The 19,894-nt window shown below is 38.5% G+C and overlaps 1 protein-coding gene across 2 annotated transcripts; it reads left to right on the forward strand.

The window, feature by feature from the left end:
* Positions 1-1,248: 1,248 nt before the first annotated feature.
* DEPDC1B (DEP domain containing 1B) lies at positions 1,249-19,016 on the forward strand. Of its 2 annotated transcripts, XM_062513238.1 has the most exons (11): positions 1,249-1,323; positions 1,773-2,038; positions 5,824-5,959; positions 8,169-8,296; positions 11,038-11,168; positions 12,068-12,115; positions 12,553-12,693; positions 15,845-16,011; positions 17,481-17,657; positions 18,365-18,550; positions 18,855-19,016. In XM_062513238.1, exons 1-11 carry the CDS (start codon positions 1,276-1,278, stop codon positions 19,014-19,016), a joined length of 1,590 nt encoding a protein of 529 aa, XP_062369222.1. In that variant the 5' UTR covers positions 1,249-1,275. The 2 variants fall into 2 exon arrangements, with proteins under 2 accessions (XP_062369222.1, XP_062369224.1); XM_062513240.1 differs by lacking the exon at positions 18,365-18,550.
* The last annotated feature ends 878 nt before the right edge of the window (positions 19,017-19,894 follow it).

Genomic DNA, 19,894 nt, shown 5'->3' on the forward strand with positions numbered 1-19,894 from the left:
GGCTAAATTTTTTTCCTTAAAGCTGGTGGAAAAGAAACACTGGTATTACCAGCCACTGCTCTCCTGAAAGAGTCCTAAAAATTGAGAGTTAGCTCATCTGTAATAGGTATCACAGGAGTTTTAGTTGCATCCCTGCCCGTGCAGGATAGGTGACCTCATTATCAAAATCTTTCTTAAAATGGAGGTTTCCTATTTACTTTCCAAATCACCCTTTCTTTAAAATGCTCATAAAAAGCTAATATACAACAACTCTATGAGTTCTGTGGCACCAGCATAAACCCCCGTCTTCTGGAAGGATAATATCAAATGTAATTGCAAGTAATTAGCATCCCACTCACTGCCTGAATTCAAAACAAAATTATTTAACCAAAAAAACCCAAAAAAACCCAAAAAACCAAGAAAACAATAGGAAACAAAAAATATTTTTAAATTTTAAAAATTTTAAAACATTTAAAATTGAGGGTTAGGAGGGATTTTTTTTTTTTTTTTAGTTTGATTTTTTGTTTTGGTTGTTAATGCTTAAACTGTGTTCTCCTTTATCAGGGCAGCAATACACTGGCCAGTGTTCTCCTGACATGGTTTAACTTGTTGCCACAAACAGAATCGTCAAATGGCCAGGCTGGAGGGGACTACAGCAGGTCACCTAGTCCAGCCTGCCTGCTCAAGCAGGCCATCCCAGAGCACATGGCACAGGATTGAGAACAGATGGTTCTGGAATAGCTCCGTGAGGGAGGCTCCAGAACGTCTCAGGGAAATGTGTTCCGGTGCACAGCAGCCACACAGCAACATTCCTCCTCATGTTGCTGGGGAACTTGCAGTGCATCAGCTGTCTGCCAGTTGTCTCTTGTCCTGCTACTCGGCACCACCGGGCACAGCCTGCCAGCTCCTGTAGGACACCGGTCCATACCGTTCCCGGGCCCCACGGGATGTGGCAGCTCCACCCACAGCTCCCCCCACAGCACCTTCCCCACAGCTCCACCCACAGCACCTTCCCCACAGCTCCCGCCCACAGCTCCCGCCCACAGCTCCCGCCCACAGCTCCCGCCCACAGCTCCCGCCCACAGCTCCCGCCCACAGCTCCCGCCCACAGCTCCCGCCCACAGAGCCGCCGTCGCTCTCCCCTCTCGGCCCGCGCCTCAGCTTGGCTTCCCCGGCCTGGCCCCACCAATCAAGAATGGCGCGGGCCCGTCACGTGCCGCGCTCGCCACCCAATGGGCGAAGGCGGCGGCGCCCGGCCGGATTCAAACGCGGCGCGGAGCCGGCGCGGCTGCGCCCATGGAGCCGCGGCTGGTGGGGCCCGGGCCGTACCGCGCCACTCGCCTGGTGAGTCCCCCTGCCGCCATCCCGGACACCGCCATCCCGGACACAGCCACCCTCCCTCTGGCCCCGGCGGCCGTGCGTTCTCGGGGTTCCTGGTTGTCGGCCGCTGCTCCCGGGCCGGGTCTCTGCGGGGCGAGGGCGCCCGGGGCTGGCGTGGGCAGAGCCCGGCCGGGTGGAGCCGTGGGTTCGGCCTTTTGCTTCGGTAAAACCTAAGGAAGACTAGAGCCGTGTCTGTAGATCCGCAGGTAGTATGGGGCTCCAAGTATTTCAGTCTCTTGAACCTGGGTGTTCTCGGGTCTCGATAGTTTAAATCCTAGGCTTAGGCTTCGATATCCTTATGAACGCAGATGGTCAAAAAAGTGTGTAGTTCTGCTTGCAGAACTGGTTGCGTTCTGGCCGCAGGAAAACCTGGGAGAAGAGCTCCTGTAACGACTGCCTTTGTTCTTTCCCAGTGGAACGAGATAATCGAGCTCTTCCGAGCTGGGATGCCCTTACGGAAGCACCGCTGTCGTTTCAAGAGCTACGAGCGTTGCTTCAAAGCCTCGGAGGCAGTGGACTGCTTGCATGAGCTACTTGGCTCTAACCAAAACTTCGGCCCAGAAGTGACTCGCGACCAAACGGTTAAGCTGCTTAAAAAATTCCTAAAAAATCATGTTATCGAAGATATTAAAGGAAGGTGGGGCAAAGAAGACTTTGAAGACGATGGCCATTTATATCGGTAAGCCTGTATACGGTGACAGATTTTTTTTTTTTGGCAACAGGTTATAAAAACTCTTGCTCATGTCTCACAAGTGTTTTTGCAGAATGCCTCTGAAGAGGTGTTGACCTGTTTCCCCATTTTCCTTTTAAAGACTTTAATTTAGTTAGTAACGGGTAAATGCCATGATTTAATGTTTGACTTCAGTTTTTTTGTCTGTTGTGAAATATTCTTGAAGGTCACTTCTATTCAGTTACTTTCTTTGAATATCAACAAAACTTTTTGCTGTTTTCACAAGGTGTTCTGATTGCTGATGGCAGATAGCGGGTTTGTTGGTGCTAGGAGAGTACATATTAAGACACGTAGGTGGAAGTCAAAATGCCATTGGTCATCCAGCTCCAATTGTCCTCCTTCACCCCAACGTCCTGATTATTTTGGTTGCTGTCTTCACTTCTTCTGAGAGAAGAGCCTTCTGAATTGAAGACATTTTTGACGTGACTTTTTTTATGCTCCTTGGTTTGTAGATGGAAAAGGGACAAAGCTTTATTTGCTTATCCTCAAGGATGGTTGTTTACTTATCCCTGCTGAGCATCTCAGCCGATGGCTTGTTAATAGAGGAGTAGAAATTTCTTTGTAATAAAGGCTTAGCATTACTGGACTGGATTCTTTTACCTCTTGTTAAGGTTTGGGTGGACAGAAGTTGCAGGTTCTGAATTCATACCATCTTGTTGTGTCCTATTTGGTGCAGAAGTATTATAAGGATGACCATTACTTCAAGTAGGGAATTGTAATTTCTATCATCGTGAGCCTTCTTTTGTGGGAATGGGAGTGCTTGTCATGCAAAACATTAGGGAATATAGGTTATATAAATTATGTAATAAATTTATGCTTCTACTTATTATAGCTATTATTATGTACTCAAATTTTGTATAGTAATTTCTAGGCAAGGATTTCTTAATGTTCTCTTCTTCTGTGGGGGGAATGGGTAGTACTGAATTCCCACTTGATATGTATTAAGTGAATTTTTCATTTTGCTCTATTGATCTTTAGTTGTTTTTTTTTTTTCTGGGCCTTAATTCTTGTCAAAGATTTAATATGGGGTTAACTGCAATTAACTGCAGGTGTTATGCTATATTTCTTTGGTATGGTTTTGCCGGGTTTGTGTGACTGTGGGGTTTTTTGTTTATTTTGCATTAGCATGAGTATTCAAATTATTTTGTTCTTTTATTTCTTTGTATTTTCAGTCATGACTTTACTGAGCTGCAGTCTGTGGAAGCTGGGTGAAATATTTCTGTTCTTTTAATTTTCCGCATGCTCTGCCTACTAATCTGCTATTGGGCAACAGATCACTTTTGTTACATATTGTCTTTGGATGTTCTTTCTGTCCCTCCCACTGAAAAAATAACTAATTTACTAATTGAACTTTTTTTTTTTTTCAATTAAACATGCATACCTTTCATGCCCGTTGAACTGCAGCCAGCTTTTCCTCACTGGGCTTGGTGCATAAATAAGCTATGTACATTACTCTCAGCTTTAAGTATCAAAACATGCTTCTCTCTTACTAAAGTAGCTAAACGTTGTTTTTCCAACCTATTTTAGTCACGTATTCAATGTCCTGGCAGCTCCCTCTGGTGGACTTTCCTAACGCTACTTGTGAAATATGGCTTTTTTCTCCTCACAGTGCTAATGGAGGTAGTGGTATGAGTCAATTCTACTGACAGTGCTTACTTTGGAAGTACTTAAATGCTTCATACCTTCTGTATAAATTTATGTGTTAACATGCTGTAACTGCACACTGGTACACATTTGGGTCATTCATTAACTTCACATGTAAGTGTAGCTGTATGCTCTTGTTTGTCCACAAAGTGTGCGAAAGAAATATTGCCAAAAGTTGGTTTGCATGAGAATATTTGGCAAGTCTTATATGTGAGGATAAGATCTAATGTGATTTCTAAAAATATTGGGCTTTACACATTTTTTTTCGAATCCAAGCTATTCTATTACAAGCTAAAGGGCTAGCACTTAACAATTGCAATTACAGCAATCTTTTGGGAATTCAGCAGTAATACTTATTATATCAGGAACATCACTGTTAGTTGACCTTGTTCTGTATCCTTTGTTCTGGACACAAACAGGTATCTCTAGTTCCTATTTTTTATAAAAAACTAGTTGCTGGCTATAAGTAATTATGATCTTGATGTGTCAGCAGTGCTCCTCAGTCCTTCATTTTGAGTGACATTACTCCTCCCTCTAGATCTTGCTGTAATGCTACTTTGGGAAAGGGGAATGCATCTCCTTTTCCTGCCTTGGAGACCTCATTCTTTTACTGATTGGTTGCAAATCAGCGCAGCAAATGACACAAAGCTAAAAATTGTGAAGGAATAAAAACAGGAAACTACTGAGAATAGTGTAAGGCAAAGGAAAAAGGCTGCAGATATGTGGGTATACTTTATTTTAACATTAAACTCTTAAAAAAATGAATATCTGAAAAATGGTGAAATCTGAAATTAAATCACTCAACAGCTGAACATTTGGCAACTAGTCTGGTTTACCATTAAAAAACAGAGTAAATCTTGCAGGATTAGAGTGAGGTTCTTGCTGCTGGTTCTGAGGTTTGTTTGACAGAAGTGATGTCTCTTAGTTGTGGATGTGCTGTTGAACAGCGCTGTGGAATGTGCTCAGTGTCTGTGGTCAAAACAATCGGTGTGTTTAACCATTCAGTGTAACAGTATTGGACTTATCAAACTGCAATACAAATTTAAATTAAAAACTTATTAAATGTTTGAAGGTACTTTATAGGATGGGAGACATTTTGGAGAAACTTGAGGATTCCTCAAGCATTTTTTCTGGTAGGATACATATGCATGCTATCCAGCAGTGTACAAGTTCTTGTTGCAAAGTCACAGAGATATGTCTTTTACATTTTGATTTAAGAGCGAGTGAGGCTTAAGCAGTTTCTTAATGCATCAGGAATCTCAGTATCTAAGACCTGGAAGTCAAAGTAGACAAGACTGGATCTGGGCTGGTCTGAAAGGGTGTTGCCATCCAACTGATTTGTCTTTCTGATATGCTGTCATTAGTTCCTTTGTACATGCTCTGACCTAAGCTTAGCAATAATTTGATGCTGGTCAAGCTGGATAGTTTGTTTTCCTTCTTTTCCACAAGGGCTGGTTTAGGGCTTATTTCTGCTAATTTCTTCAAGGCACTTCTTGAAATGCCTTAAGAAGTCAAATAGTTACCCGCAAAACCAGCTGGAAAAAGACTCCAGAAAAAGAACTGCAGGATATGATCTTCGCACAGAAAGCATGTAAATGCAGAAGAAACTGGTAATGTGGGTAAAACTTTTGTGTGGACACTTGCATGCACTATAACTAAATCCAAGTGTTAGTCATGCTACCTGGGTATTTAGCTTTGCTTTAGGAAATGCATGCTAACAACACACTTGACACGGGGCAAAACATACCCACAGCTTTTTCAGAATCAACATCTTCTAGTGAAGACCTATATTATTGTCTATGCAAAGACTGCTAGTGCTGTATGAGAGGCACTGGGATATTAGATATTCACCCAAGGCTCAGCTGTGTCATAGGAGGTACAAAGGACCTGAACTGTTCTGGAGCAGCTGCTGGAGGGCAAGCAAGACACTCCACAATGTTTTACGTATCATGTAACACCAGTCTAAGTTAAGCTGTGAACGTCCAAAGCATTTGTTATATTTTTGCATGTAAAGGCTGACAACAGTTTTGCATTGGTAAATAGGGATTAGGTTGGCATTCGGAGACTTTAAAAATGTTCTCTAATTGTAGATTTCCTCCTTCCTCACCACTGAAGTCATATCCAAAAAAACCTTCATGTGGAAAGGAAGTAATTAAATTTCCAGACTGGAATGAACCGAAGGCTGGCTGTTCTCAAGAACACATCCCAGTGAAATCCATCGCACTGGTAAGGCACCCAGTTCTTCTTCCCTTGACAAAAGCATATTTGGAAAGCAAAACTGAACTGATGACTGCTATGCTGCGTCACAAAATGCTTGCTTATAAAATTAAATGCTAAATACTTTTATTTTAAACTTTTGTGAAGTTTTTTTTAACGATTTGCTAGAGAGGTAACCTTTTAGTGTCCTTTGTGCTGCATGTTGCAATGTCCTGAGCAATTTGAGTTCAGTGTGGGTGCATTTTCCCATATTTCATTCCAGTTTGCTCTAATTCTAATCGAGCATTTATCACATTACAAGATAAAATAGTCACACTGTACCTCTCATTTGGACACTTCAGGTATATGTGGTATTACTAGCTACTCTAAGGCTGATACTGATTCAGTTTCCTTTTTCATAAGGATTATGTTTTGGCTAAGGAGAAGTGGTCCTGATTTTCCAGTTGTCCTTTGTAAACTTGGAAAGTCATTCTACCTCATGCTTATCTGTATTGATCCAGCTTTTGTAATGTTGCTTTTATTAGTTAAAAACAATATTGCTTTTATTAGTAAACCAAAATTGTATCACCTCTGTTCACCTGGACATAGTAAAAGACTAAGCTTCTGGAGCTATATATATTCTAAGCTCTTCCTTCAGTGTATGCTATGTGTGTATGTTCTCATAATTTGTGAATACGGGATGTCTTTGATTTTTTTTTTCCATTTTGACTGTCCTTCAGAGCAGGACTCTGGCCTTAGATTTCTTGATGAACCACAGTCTATTTGGAGAAACAGCTCCTACCATTTTGCCAGACATCTAAATGTTCTGAATGAATGGTTATTCCATATCTACAGTCAAATTGCATGCAAATCAAGTGCACTCTTCATGTACAACAAGCTTCTGAAGAGGAAAAACATGGTCCTTAGAACTTCAGTAGTAGGTAGAAGATTAAGATAGAAGAAAATATGGTGCCAAAGACAAGAAAAGAGAATATAGAGTATTTTAGTTACTGAGCAAGTGTCTGTTGAAGTTGTAACATGTTACAACCTCCAACTGTGCTCTAAATTTCTATCCAAGCATCCTGGCCTGATAAGAATTAACGAAAGTCTTCCACTGCATCTGACTCAGATGCAACAGCATAGGGTTTGGCATAACTCAAAATATCTTCCATTGGCAGTTTGGATTAATATAGTGGGCTGTAAGTGAGGCAAAGGCATATGCTTATTTCTGCTGCCTCTTTTATAATTAGGTCTAGCTTCCACTGGAATGCTGAAGTAGACAGCTGAAAAAGTTGTTACGTTGAATAGCTTCAGCATCAATCTGAGCACTTAGTAGCTATGTGTGGATCGATGAGCAAGGGTCTGTATCATTAAACAGTGATGTGGAAGACCAGACCCTTAATTTCAGAGGGTGCTATTTGCTTCCAACTAGCCCTAGTCTAGTCTGCCATGGAATGACAGACAATTACTGCTTGGAATATTTAAGTGCATTCCTGGAGTGCATTTTGTGGTTTAGTTATGATCACAAGGAATACTTTTAGTGTGCTTTAGCAGTGGTCTGTAGTGTAAATCAAACAACTGGAATGATTAGTTTTGCCTTGAAAAGGATGCTGCTGATACAAGCTACAATGTATGTCCACCCATGGATACCTTGATGACAAACTTGAAGAATCAAGCTTGCACATTAAGGTTGCATAAAGGATGGTGGTCTCCTGCATTCTCAGCTTTACATTAGACTGTTGTAATGGTGGACTCCATCTGATGGATGCCTTCATATGTAGTGACTTGCTTTTACATTCTTTATGAATAGAACCTGTCATTGAATTTTGTTTAGTTATTTTCCGTATATACTGAGCAAGGATTAATTGTTTCAAATTCTTTGGTATCTCATAATTCTCCAATAACTTTTCCATAAACTGATGTTTAATCTTCAATGGTATATGAACTGATTTTAATCACAGATAGGACCTGAACATAAGATTGAAGGCCATTGACTCCTGTAATTTAATGGCTGTTCTGACCCACATAATTTTTCAGCTTGGGACAAGTTATGGAATTAAGAAAATATATGTGTGTAAGATTGAGAAAATGCTTATTTTCTCTGAAATGCTGACTTGCATCCTGGAGACTTCACTGGAATTTAGGAGCACTTGCAATTCTGTACTATAGATGTTTTGTACTGTTTAACACTTGAAAAGTCACCACCAATTAATGAGGAGAGTTTTTTTTCTGATTTCAGAACTCTGAGTTGTGGTATAAGCGACACAGCATAGCTATTGGGGAAGTACCAGCATGCAAACTTGCGTTCCGCAGAGAGCTAACTCAAACAAATATAGAAGAGATATGGAAATCCATGACTTTATCACGGTGAATATACTTATGAGTCATTTGCTGTTAGAGTAAAACTGTGTAGTAGGTAATAGTCTTGTCTGTCTTCTCAGGTAACACTTGTAATTTCACCTACTCACTTTTCATCACTGCCTGCAAAGCCATGGTGTCTAGACTAACTCTACCACTTATTATTTGCCTAACAAATTCAGCAAATAAAATCTGCTAAAAAAACTTTACTGTGCTTAGTACCTTTTGACTTTTGCCTATTGTGTTATACAAGTCTTTGTTGTGTGGGCTTTGTCTTGTTTGATCACTTTTTTTCTCTCTTTCTTGTTGCTAGGAAATAAAAGCACTTATGTAGAAGTGCTAATGAAACCTTTCAATGGCATGTACAATACTTTGTATGAGATAAATTAAGTAGCTAATTGAGTGCTGAAGCTTTGAGATTCATGTATTCTTTATTGTATTCAAAAGGAGCATCTTATGCAAAGTTAAAGTGATTGCTTTGGACTATTTCTGCAGAGGAAGGAAATAATATACACTAGCTGATATTACAGCATAGTTGAAGTCTTACTAATGATCACTTTAGTAGAAACCTAGCACAGTATCTGCATGTAGCACACTTGGTGCTGAGGTGAACAGTTTTGGTGACAGCATAATGGACAGCAGAAGGCTTTAGTGCATGTGTACTCCTGGGTTTCCTGAACCAAGGAAACTTCAGGGGAATGGAGAGACCCTCTAGTAGTCTGGGGCTCACATGGTAGTAGCTAACAGGACCTGGTCAAGTGAGACCAGGGGCAGTGGTGGCTAAGCCTCTCCTTCACATAAAGCCCCCTATAGAGCTTCTAGCAACCAAAAGACCTGGGTGGGCAAACAAGGTTGGCACAGCAGGTTGTGTGGAGGGATGGTTGAAACCCTGACAACTTGATCAGGGAGCAGTAGCACCTGACAGGAAGTTCTGGCCTCTATAAGTCTGATAATTGACATCGAGACTCCCACAGCTCCACGGCTGGAAGAGTATGACTGTGGGAATGGTGAGACTCACAGCTCACCCTGAATTTGTTTGAAACTTCCTGCTCCAGATGGATGTGCTTAAATCTATGAAGCCCAATGGGATTCATCTCAGGGTACTAAAAGAGCTGGATGATGTTATTGCAGGATCTCTGTCCATTTCTTTTTTTCATTTATCTTGGGAGTCTGGAGAGGCCCCTATTGTCTGGAAGCTGGTAAATATTTTCTCAATTTTAAGAAAGCAAAGAACAAAGACCCTGGTAATTACAGACCTGTCAGTATCACTTCAGTGCCAATAAAATTATGGAAAAGGCTGTTCTAGGAGTTAATAAAAAATATTTGAGAGACACACGGTTATTGGTCATAACCAGCACAGTTCAGAAGAAGAAAATATTGCTTAACCAATTAAATTTTCTTTTATTACAAGGTCACCCATCTAGTTAACCAAGGGAAGCCAGTTGATGTAGTTGTTTTGCATTTAAGCAAAGCTTTATACTTTGCTTAAAGTTAAAGCTAAATACTGTCTCTCAGTCTCCTTCTAGGTAAACTGTCCAGCATGCAGCTTGATAAGTCCATAATATTTTTGGGAGAGCAGCTGGCTCATGGGTCAGGCACAAAGGATTGTAGTAAATGTGGTTGTATCTCTGGTGAGCAGTCACCAGTGGAGCTCTGCAGGGCTCCATTCTAGGGCCAGTGCTCTTTCATGTTTTTTTAAATGATATGGATACAGGAATCAAATGTATATTGTTTGTCCATGATACTAGGTTAGAAGGAACTTTAGACTCCTTCAAGGGTAGACAGCCTGCAGTGGGATCTGGATAGATCAAACAACTGTACAGTCACCAAAAGTTTTAAGAAAGCTGAGGCGTGATCTCATTGCAGCCTACAACTTCCAGAGAGGTAGTGGGGGGAGATGTGGAAGACCTCTGGTGATCAACAATAGGACACGAGGAGATGGAATCAAGTAGTGTTCACACTCCACATTAGGAAAAGGTTCTTCACTCAGAGGGTGACTAGGCACTGGAACTGCCTCCATGGGGAAGTAGTCACAGCACCAAGCCTGACAGAGTTCAAGGAGCATGTTGGCAGTGCTTTTAGTTATATGATATAGTTTTAGGTATTAAAATTACTGAACCTTTTCTAGGTACTAAAACAGAACTTTTTTAGGGCTATGAAGATTGTGAAGGTTCTAGAGGGGGAGACATGAGGAATGGGTGAGGTCTCCTGGTTTCTTTAACCTAAAGAAGGGAAGGCTGAGGGGAACACTGCAGTGCAATCTATGATGAGAAGTGGAGGAGAATACACTGGTCTATTCTCTGTGGCGGCCAGTGACAGGACTAAGGAAATGACCTAAAATTGTCAGGGGAGGTTTAGGTCGGATATTAGGAAAAGAGTCCTCATCCAGAGGGTGGTTGGGCACTGGAATAGGCTCCCCTGGGAAGTGATCATAGCACCAAGCCAGACATAGCTCAAGAGGTGCTTGGACAGTGCTCTCAAGCACGTGGTATAATTTTTGTGGTTGTGCTGTGCAGAGCCAGAAGTTGATCTTTGTGGATCCCTTCCAAATTAGGATATATTCTATAAATCTGGGCAGTTCTGTGGGGAACAGGAGTTGCACTGAGTAATCATTATGGCTGTCATCCAACTGGAGATATTCTCTACAAAGTGAAGGTCTCTTTTTTTTTCCTGAGTTGTATCTTAATTCTTCATGTTTGTCTTTTCCAGATTAGATGGTGTATGAACTGTGTGTTTATGTATTTTTGCAGATTACAAAAGGTCTTGGGTTTGGATTCTTTAGATGAAGTGTTAGACACAAAACTTGTGAATTCAAAACATATAGTTCAAAATGTATATAACGTCAATAAACAAGGCATTGTCACTTTAGAGGACAAATCAAGTGAGTATTTTAGAAATTTTTATTTAATTTTTTTGTTTTGTAATCTACTGGGATTTAAATATTAGTTCTAATCTACATTAAACTGTTGCACCTTTATTCTTGTGTGGTCACATCTGTAAAAACTAAAGTTCTTACAAAGCAAAATGCTATTGTTCTCCTCTGATATCCCAAGAGCAAGAGTCAGTGTTTATTCCATATTTACTCACTTAAATATATTCTGGCTTCAGTAGGGTTGAAAAACGAGTATGAAACAGCAGCAACTTTTTCCACTTATAAATGTAGGAATATTAATCACTTCAGGGTAACTTTCTCAGCCCTACCCTTTTAACTACCAGGACTGAATTGTTTACATGAAGAAAAAATGTATTAAAAATTGTGAGAGAGTCAAAATGTACAGTGAGAGGGTTTTGAGATTTTAGTCAATGTGTTTTGAAGATAGTACCATGTTTAAAACTGTTTTGCACATCAGGGAAAAAAATAGTGTCTTTGCTATTGTGATATATCACGGTCTTCTTGCCACCATGTTTTTCATAAGATTTGTAGTGTAATTAAATATTATATTGAAACATAACAAGTAAACACTTCACTGTAGAGCACTGGGAAAGGCTGTATCTAGAACTAGTTTAGTCTAGTAGGTTAAAGATTTGGGATATGACCTGTTTTGCTGATTGAGCTGCAAGGGCAGAATGCATAACTGTGATAGCAGTGGAGGCAAATATGTATATGTAATTCAAGCTAGATCCTGCATTAAGGTATTGCCTGCCTCTGGAGTCACTTGATTTACTGCACAGGAGGAGCATGTTAGTGTTTTCAGCTTTGCTTTTGTTTAACAGTTGAGTATTTTTCCTTTTTTTTTCCCCTTTTTTTCTCTTTTTAATTTCTGTTTCTTTCCTGTGCAGAGGAACTACCTCATTGGATATTATCCGCAATGAAATGTCTAGCAAATTGTAAGTAAATTCAGAAGGGGAAAAATATCCCACAAACAACCCACCCCCCAAATATAAATCAACCTGTCTGTGTCTTCACCATTTTATTAAATCCTGTTTATATTCACTTTCAATCTTTTTTATGATGATTTTCTAAAAGAAAGTTGGAAAAGACCTGTCAGCATGTATTCTACTTCCAGTGCAGCTTATTTAAATGAATTATATAGAGGTTTAACTATTCTATTGATGTTTTTCTGCTATGTATCTTCACTAGAACTACTGAGAATAGATCAGTCCAGTAGATCAATAAAATTTCACCTATTTTGAAGAATGACTCCTTTTTTTAATTTTTTTTCTCCCTGATCCATTTTAATGGGCTGGATTAGAAAACACTGATCCACTTGGTGGCTGAAAATCACTGTTCTCTCTCTTTTTTTACTCCTTTTTGTTTTGTGTAGGGCCCAGCTGTTCAGATCTGAAGCAGCCTACATACTCAGGCTTTGAAAGAGATGTCTTCAAAACTATAGTGGACTATTTTGGACAGATGAAAGAACCCCTTCTCACATTTCATTTTTTTGATATTTTTGTTAGTGTGTTAGGTAAGTAGTTTGGGATTAAATGAACAAAGTATTTTTTAGAGTTTATTTCCTGGAGTTATTTTACCTTACTTAAATACTATCACAGAAGAATTATTTAGGACTTCTACTTTCCATTCTACATAGAGAACTGTTTAGTATTTAAATTTATTTCATATCACATGCTGGTTTTATTTTTTGTATCTTTTTGATCACATTAGTTCAAAAGTCTTTCACTGGTTGTCTTTATAATATTAAAGACCACTGTTCATTGCTCAGCACCCAACAGATGGATTTTAACAGATTTTATTTTTTTACAAATGCTTAAATGTCTTAGAAACTCTCATAAGCTTTTAGAAATCATTTGACTGAAGTCTAAATTAGAAAGGATTAGGGATTTAAGCACTGTTTTTAACCCTGGAAGTATGACATTTGAAGGGAATTTAAATACTTTGTTGCTTAAATTTAGAAATGACATTAACTAATGTAGTGCTTTAAAGAAGCAATGGTTTAGTTATTAACTAGAACTTTGTGGGGGTTCACACTATATTAGAATTGACAATTCTGGTACTATAGATGGCTTACTGAATGACAGTAAATGAGAAAATATTTGATTACATTTTACATAATCAAATTTCAGAAAGAACGATTGAGTTGAAAAGTAAGCCCACTTTGTAGCAGGCTAGTTTTTTGGTTTTTTTATCTTCTTTCTGCTTGACCAATGCTGTTTTTAGTAAACTGCTGAGATGAGAAAGGAATCCAGTATAACAATAATTTTCTTTCTGGAATTTAGTATTTTTATTCTTCGTGAGTTGTCAGTCTTGTTTTTCATACTGAATGTAGTTCAATTTTGGACTTATTTTTCTTAGACAACTTTTGTCAATATATTTAAAACTTATTCTTCTGCTTTCATCCTCTGTTTCTGTTTGCTTTTCCATTGTTTTTCACATCTTCCAGGTTTTACTAGTTTAGTTTAACATAAAAGTAAAATCAGAAGAAAGATTTCATGCCAGTATGTATGTGGAAATTAATGAAAATTGTGCAATGTTTCAAGAAGTCAAACATTATTTTTGTGGTCTCTTTAAAAAAATGGACTGTTGATATAGAATCATTTCTTACTCTTCTAAACATATGCATTAATATGCTTGCCAAATCTTCCTTTGAAATTAGAAAAAGCTTTACTATGAAAATGGACTTCAGCGCTTTACCCCTCTCCTTGGAATGCCTTACCTACCCCACACTTCTTTTTCAATAAGAAAAGGTTTCCATGTTTTACACGATGAAGTTGACCAAAATGGTGGATGAGGGGATAGCAGTGGATACTATTTATGTTGAGAGTAGTAAAGCTTTCCACAGGGTCTTCCTTTGCATCCTTTTAGGCAACCTGAGGAAGTACAGGCTGGATAGGTGGGTAGTGAGGTAAACTCAGAAACTGTTGTGGTTGCTGGGCTCAGAGAGTTGTGATCTGTGGCATGAAGTTGGCTGGATGTCAGTTGGTGGGGAGCACCCCAGGGCTGGTAGTCTGGCCAGTAATGATTAACACTTTGTTAATGACCAGGATGGTCATTAGGTACATTCTGTCCTAAACAAGGGCACAGGGCCCTAAATGAGCATGCAGATAACTAAAATGGGGAAGAGTGGCTTATGCAACACAGGCTTGTAGTACCATGCAGGGTGACCTCAACTGGCTGCAGAAATGGGTAAACAGGAATCTTACAAAGTTCAGAAAAGGGGAAGTGTCAAGTCCTCTCCTAGGGAGGAATAACCCCACGCACCAGTAAATGCTGGGGGGCGACTGGTTTGAAAACAGCTTTGCTGAGAAGTACTTGGAAGTGCTGGTGGGTACTAATGTGACCATAAGCCAGCAGTGTGTCCTTGAGGCAAAGAATACCAGCAGCATCCATAACTGCATAAAATGCATTGCTGGTAGGTTGAGAGTGATGTTTCCTCAGCACTTGCCAGCAAGTCCAGTGAAGCAAACTGAAAATTGTTAAAGTTTTGGAACATGTGTCATATGAAAAGAGAATGATAACAGGGACTGTTTAGTTTGGAGAGGAGAAGGCTCAGGGAGAATCTAAGTAGTCTGTATAAAAGATTTGTATGGAAGGAGTAAAGAAGAAGGAACCAGGCTTCTGTTGGTGATACCCACCAACAAGGCAACAGTCAATGGGCAGGAAAAGAAGTACAGGAAACCTCATTTTCTTAAAGAATAGCATTTTAATTGGAAGGTGGAAAGCATCAAACAGTGGAAGTAGTTGACCAGACAGACTGTGGAATGTCTGTCTTCGGAGCCATTCAAAACCTGAGAGGACATAGTCCTGGGCACCTTCCTATAGATAAACCTACTCCGAGCATGTGGAGAGGTCTGTGTAGTCTCCAGAGATCTCTTTCAACTTCTATAGTCCAATGGAAAAAAAAAGTCCCTGTTTTCTTCCTTGTTCCTTTTTTAACAGAAATTACTGCCTGATTTCAGTAATGCAGATATTTTGTTTTCTGATTTTTGTTCTGATATTAATGCTGTTTATACAAAATTGTAATAGGTGCTTCCTTGGCTAAGCCTTATGAATCAAAAATAAGATTATATTTTGGTGATTTTCTATAGATACCTAAACTACTGTCACTTTCTACTGTTTCTGTCCAGTCTTCAGATGTTTCTACCATGCTCTCTAGAGTGTTTCTCACGAGTCTGTAAGCAGAGTTAGGCATAGATTTAATGTCCATAGGTGTGAGGCACATGTTGCTGTCGTTACAGCTGTCACTGATGCATAAGCACATTTTCTTTCCCTCTGATTGTTGCCACAGACTTAATGTTTTATTTAACATGGTTGCTGTATCTGTGCATACCATTCAGTTGTATTTAGTGTTAAGGTAATAAAAGAGCAAAGGATGAAACAAACCATTATAATTTTTCATATATTCTAATATCTAGAGTTGTTGGTTATGACTATCAATATCTTCCAGTGCATCAGAAGAAAATCTTCTAAGAACTTAAACAAGTCCTGGTAGTCCAGTTCTAGTGATATCTTTCTAGTCTCCTTGGGGAGTGGAGTTCTAAGGCAACCTTGATTGAGTAGGAAAGGAATTTTGGGAGTTAGATTTAGAAATATTATGTTAAACGTTATGGAAATATATAACTGAGTAATGTTCCCCAACATTCTGATCTCATATAAACCAGGACTGCTGCAAAAGCCCAGCAAGGCTGTAGAAGCTCTTCAGATATCTTGTCTCCTACTGCCACCGGAAAATAGAAAAAGACTACAGCTGTTGGTGAGGATGATGGCAAGAATTAGTCTAAACCAGGATTTGCCACCTCTTTCTGAGTCAGTGAGGACCAGAACTTTGGTAGGTATAAGTGTAAGGTAAAAGGTCTGAATAGGCTTTTGGAGCAGCAGAGCTTAAAGATTCTTATCTTTATGAAAATATAGAGTATGAACAAAATACAATTTGCTTTTTAAAGGAACTAGTTTGTCCATCCCAGCTATTTGGAAAGCTAATCTGAATTTGAATAAAGTGTGTTTCATGCTAATTTCTGAGCACACAAAGAACTTGTTCAGAATTTAGAGGTTTCCTTACCTTTCAAAGTTAAATCACCGCTGATTTCCCTACTGAGTAGGAAAGAAGCACAAACAAGCAACTCCTGAAATCAAGCAAAATCAACCAAAAAAAAAGCAGATGAGGTCTCTGTTCTGTATCACTGCACACAGTGTGAATGAAAAAGACTGCCTGTTTCAGTCATAGCTAGAAATATGGAGCTGAATGTTCTGATTTACCTCTTTCAGCCATTCAAAAAAAAAAAAATAAAATCCCAACCATTTATTTCAGTAATTGTGTTTTTTTCACCACACACACAAATCTCTTAAAGTAAGGTCCAGTTTTTGCTAATGCTTCTTCTGTAGGACCATAGTAATATGTGAGATCACTATATCACTACACTGATGTTTGCAACACCTTATTACAAAGTTATTAGGCATAACTTAATTCCAACTAGCTACCATCATCTATTTATTTTGGTTAATTTCAAAGTCTTTGAAAATTAAGTGCAATGAAAAGCTAAGCTGCAGAGCTGTTCTTTAAGAATCCTATAGTAGCATGCACAAATCTAAACAGCTCCACAGCAATTAAGTTTTTAGTGAACTCTGAATAGTATTTGCTTAAAGTAATTGAATTTTTTACTGCTGAAGTTATAATTATCTGTAAGTGGTCTTTCATTAAAATTATTGTAATAAAAATGTTTTTAGAAGTGAATCCTTAAAGTTTGAGTATTTTGTACTAAATTTTAATTCAGCAATGTGATACATGGTACATGACAGAAATATTTATTGCCTTCTGTGATTTTAATAAGTGACTGGTGCACAAGAGGAAACTTAACAGAGTGCTTGATCACAAGACTACATGAAGTTAACTGGACCTGAAACTTGTTTTGATGATTTCAGAATAGTTGTATTAAGTTTTCCCTCTGGTGCCTAATTTCTATTAAATTTCCATTTTATTTAGGAAAAACATCTCTAAATACATGTGCCCTCTTTAAATAGCCATGTGAAGTGGCTATTTGACAAGGTCTTGAGAATAAAATGGAATTCATCCATTCTATGTCTAAAGTCAGGATTAGATTATCTGTATGAGGCAGGAGCTATCTTCAGTGCACTCACATAATGTCACTGTACATAATATATTTTTAAAAATATTGATATGTTTTAAGTATAATAAGTATTGTGATGTTCTAAAAGATCACTTTTTAAATGTAGCAAGATTCTCTACTCCTCACTCCCAAACACAAAAATACCTGATAATGATGTGGGTTTTTTTCTCAGATGGTTCAGGTGTTTTCACGTTGTATTCTCTGCTCAAAGGATGAAATAGACTTGGATGAACTCCTTGCTGCTAAACTAGTATCTTTCCTCATGGATAATTATCAAGAGATCTTAAGTGTTCCTTCTGCTTTAAAGTCTTCCATAGAGGATCACGTTGTACATTTCCAGAGAGTCCAAGTAAGTATCTAGTGAAAAAGTGTCTTATATCTCTCAGTTTCTAGATTGAATTTATCCTTTGTTCTCTGAAGATCAACAGTTCTTAAAAGACTTTGTTTTGTCTCTCTTAGCTTTTGAAGAGCTAATTAATTTTGGCTACTGGTGTTCAACCATAACTACGTGTTTAAATGAAGCTAAACAAATCTTGAACTTGTTTAGAGACAAGAAGTCTCAAATATGCTGTCCTGTTTATCAGCGCTGTCATCCCATGGAAGGGATAAACTATGTTTGTGCTGGTGAAGAAAATTGAATGATTATAAAATGTTTCCATTAATGTTCTGACTTTCTTTTTTGCTAGAACCATCCTTACATGCTCAGTTTTTTCATCTTTCTATTTCCTTATACCATATTTTGTTCTTGTTCAGTTATGATTTTTAGTTCTTTTGTCTCTTTCTACTGGAAAAGTAACTTTAAACTTGTTTCAAGAGCTGAACTGGCTTCCTTTGTGCCAATTTTTTTTTTTTTTTTGACTTACTGGAACTCACTCAATTTAAGAGCCAGAGATAACAATTACAGTTTTGGGTCTCTATTCAGTATTTCCTCTACTTAATGTCTTGGGGTGGTCAATTAAGTCAGTTTATGCAAGTGTTTTGCACGAAATCTAGCTACTCTTTTTTTTTTTTTTTTTTTTTTTTTTTTTTTTTTTTTTTTTTGTACTCTGTCTTCAGATAAAATATGCTGGGGCTGATAGTGATGCAACACTTCCTCCTCCATCATTCTCCCACCAAATCAGTACAGGTGAATTTGAATACCAAGGGGCAACTGGCTCTCAAGAACCACTGGCAGCTTTGTTGGAAGAAATTGTAATGAATAAAGAAATATCTGTGAAAGATAAAAAGAAGAAGCTCAAGCAAGTAAATAAAAATTTCCACTGTTTCTACTTTCAAGTTAAAAAGATTTATCAAGTCATATATTCTTCTAGAGAAAGATGGAAATTTAATATAGTGGCTACACCTGGGGATTTCAAGATTTATAATAATTTAGAAGTATGCTGTGATGAATCAACCCAAATCAGAAATATTGCTTAGTTTTATATACAAAGATGTAGAAAGTCCATTAGACAAATAATTTCCCTGTTTCAGAAATGCAAGTTTCATTTTAATAGTTTATTGTATATGTCTGAACAAATTTTTAATTTGAATTAATGTACTTTTCTAGTTTCAGAAATCTTACCCTGAAGTGTACAGAGTACGATTTCCTAGCCCTGAAACCGAAGCGATGCTATTTCCTGAAAAAACTAAACAGAAACCACCAATACTGATGTGGGCCTTCAAAAAGCCTTTTCAACCATTTCACAGAACCAGAAGCTTTCGGATGTAAATGGTTTGAAATATATCAGCAAACAAACAGAGACAGTATATTGTCAATGGATCATATGCAAAAGGAGCCTGAGCAGCACGTAGTTACTCAAAAAAAACTACTGGGGATACTGCTAAAATAATAGAAAATGTTGCAAGAGAGTGTTGAGGTTGTAGTAATGTGAAACATTATCAGTATTTTTGTAAAACATTATTTTTTTAGATGTCTGTTACTTTAAAACAAGCAACAAAAAAGAGTAACGGAAAAACCTAAACAAACAGACCCACCACACACTCAAGGGGATTATTCTGTATATGGGTGATAATGTACACTTGCTGTGGTTTGGTTTGATTATAATTTTAAGGTCAAAATGTATTTGTATGTAATGTATTCTTTGTAACTAGTCAACAGCTTTTTTTCCTCCCTGAAAATGAGTGTCTTGCATAAACTAGGCTTTATTTGTACACATATTAATGTGTATTAATTAACTCACTGTACATGCTTGAGTAAGTATAAAACACTGGGTTTTGCTTTGCTTTCTGTGAGAAACTGTAATATTAAAAGGTAAAGATGCAACCCATCAGCTGCTTGCTAAAGCAGCAATGTTTTTTGCACCCCTCAGCTGCAGGGGAAGGGGAGTGTTTTTGGGTATGTGGTTATGAAACCTCTAACCCACATAAGAACAGCCTGGGAGCAGAGAGGATGAGTACCCATCACGAGAGGATGACCATGACAAACCCAGGTTGGTGTAGCAGCAAGTTGGGGTTTGAGACAGTAAGGGAAAACACCTCCAAGAAGCAGATCCTGCAATGTGGGATATTGGCTTTTATCACACCGATTCCTTCCTTTACACACAACTGGCTCAGGTAGAAAATTCTCTCCCATCCTGAGAGATACAG

This window comes from Cinclus cinclus, chromosome Z (genome assembly GCF_963662255.1).
Source record: "Cinclus cinclus chromosome Z, bCinCin1.1, whole genome shotgun sequence".
NCBI lineage: Eukaryota > Metazoa > Chordata > Aves > Passeriformes > Cinclidae > Cinclus > Cinclus cinclus.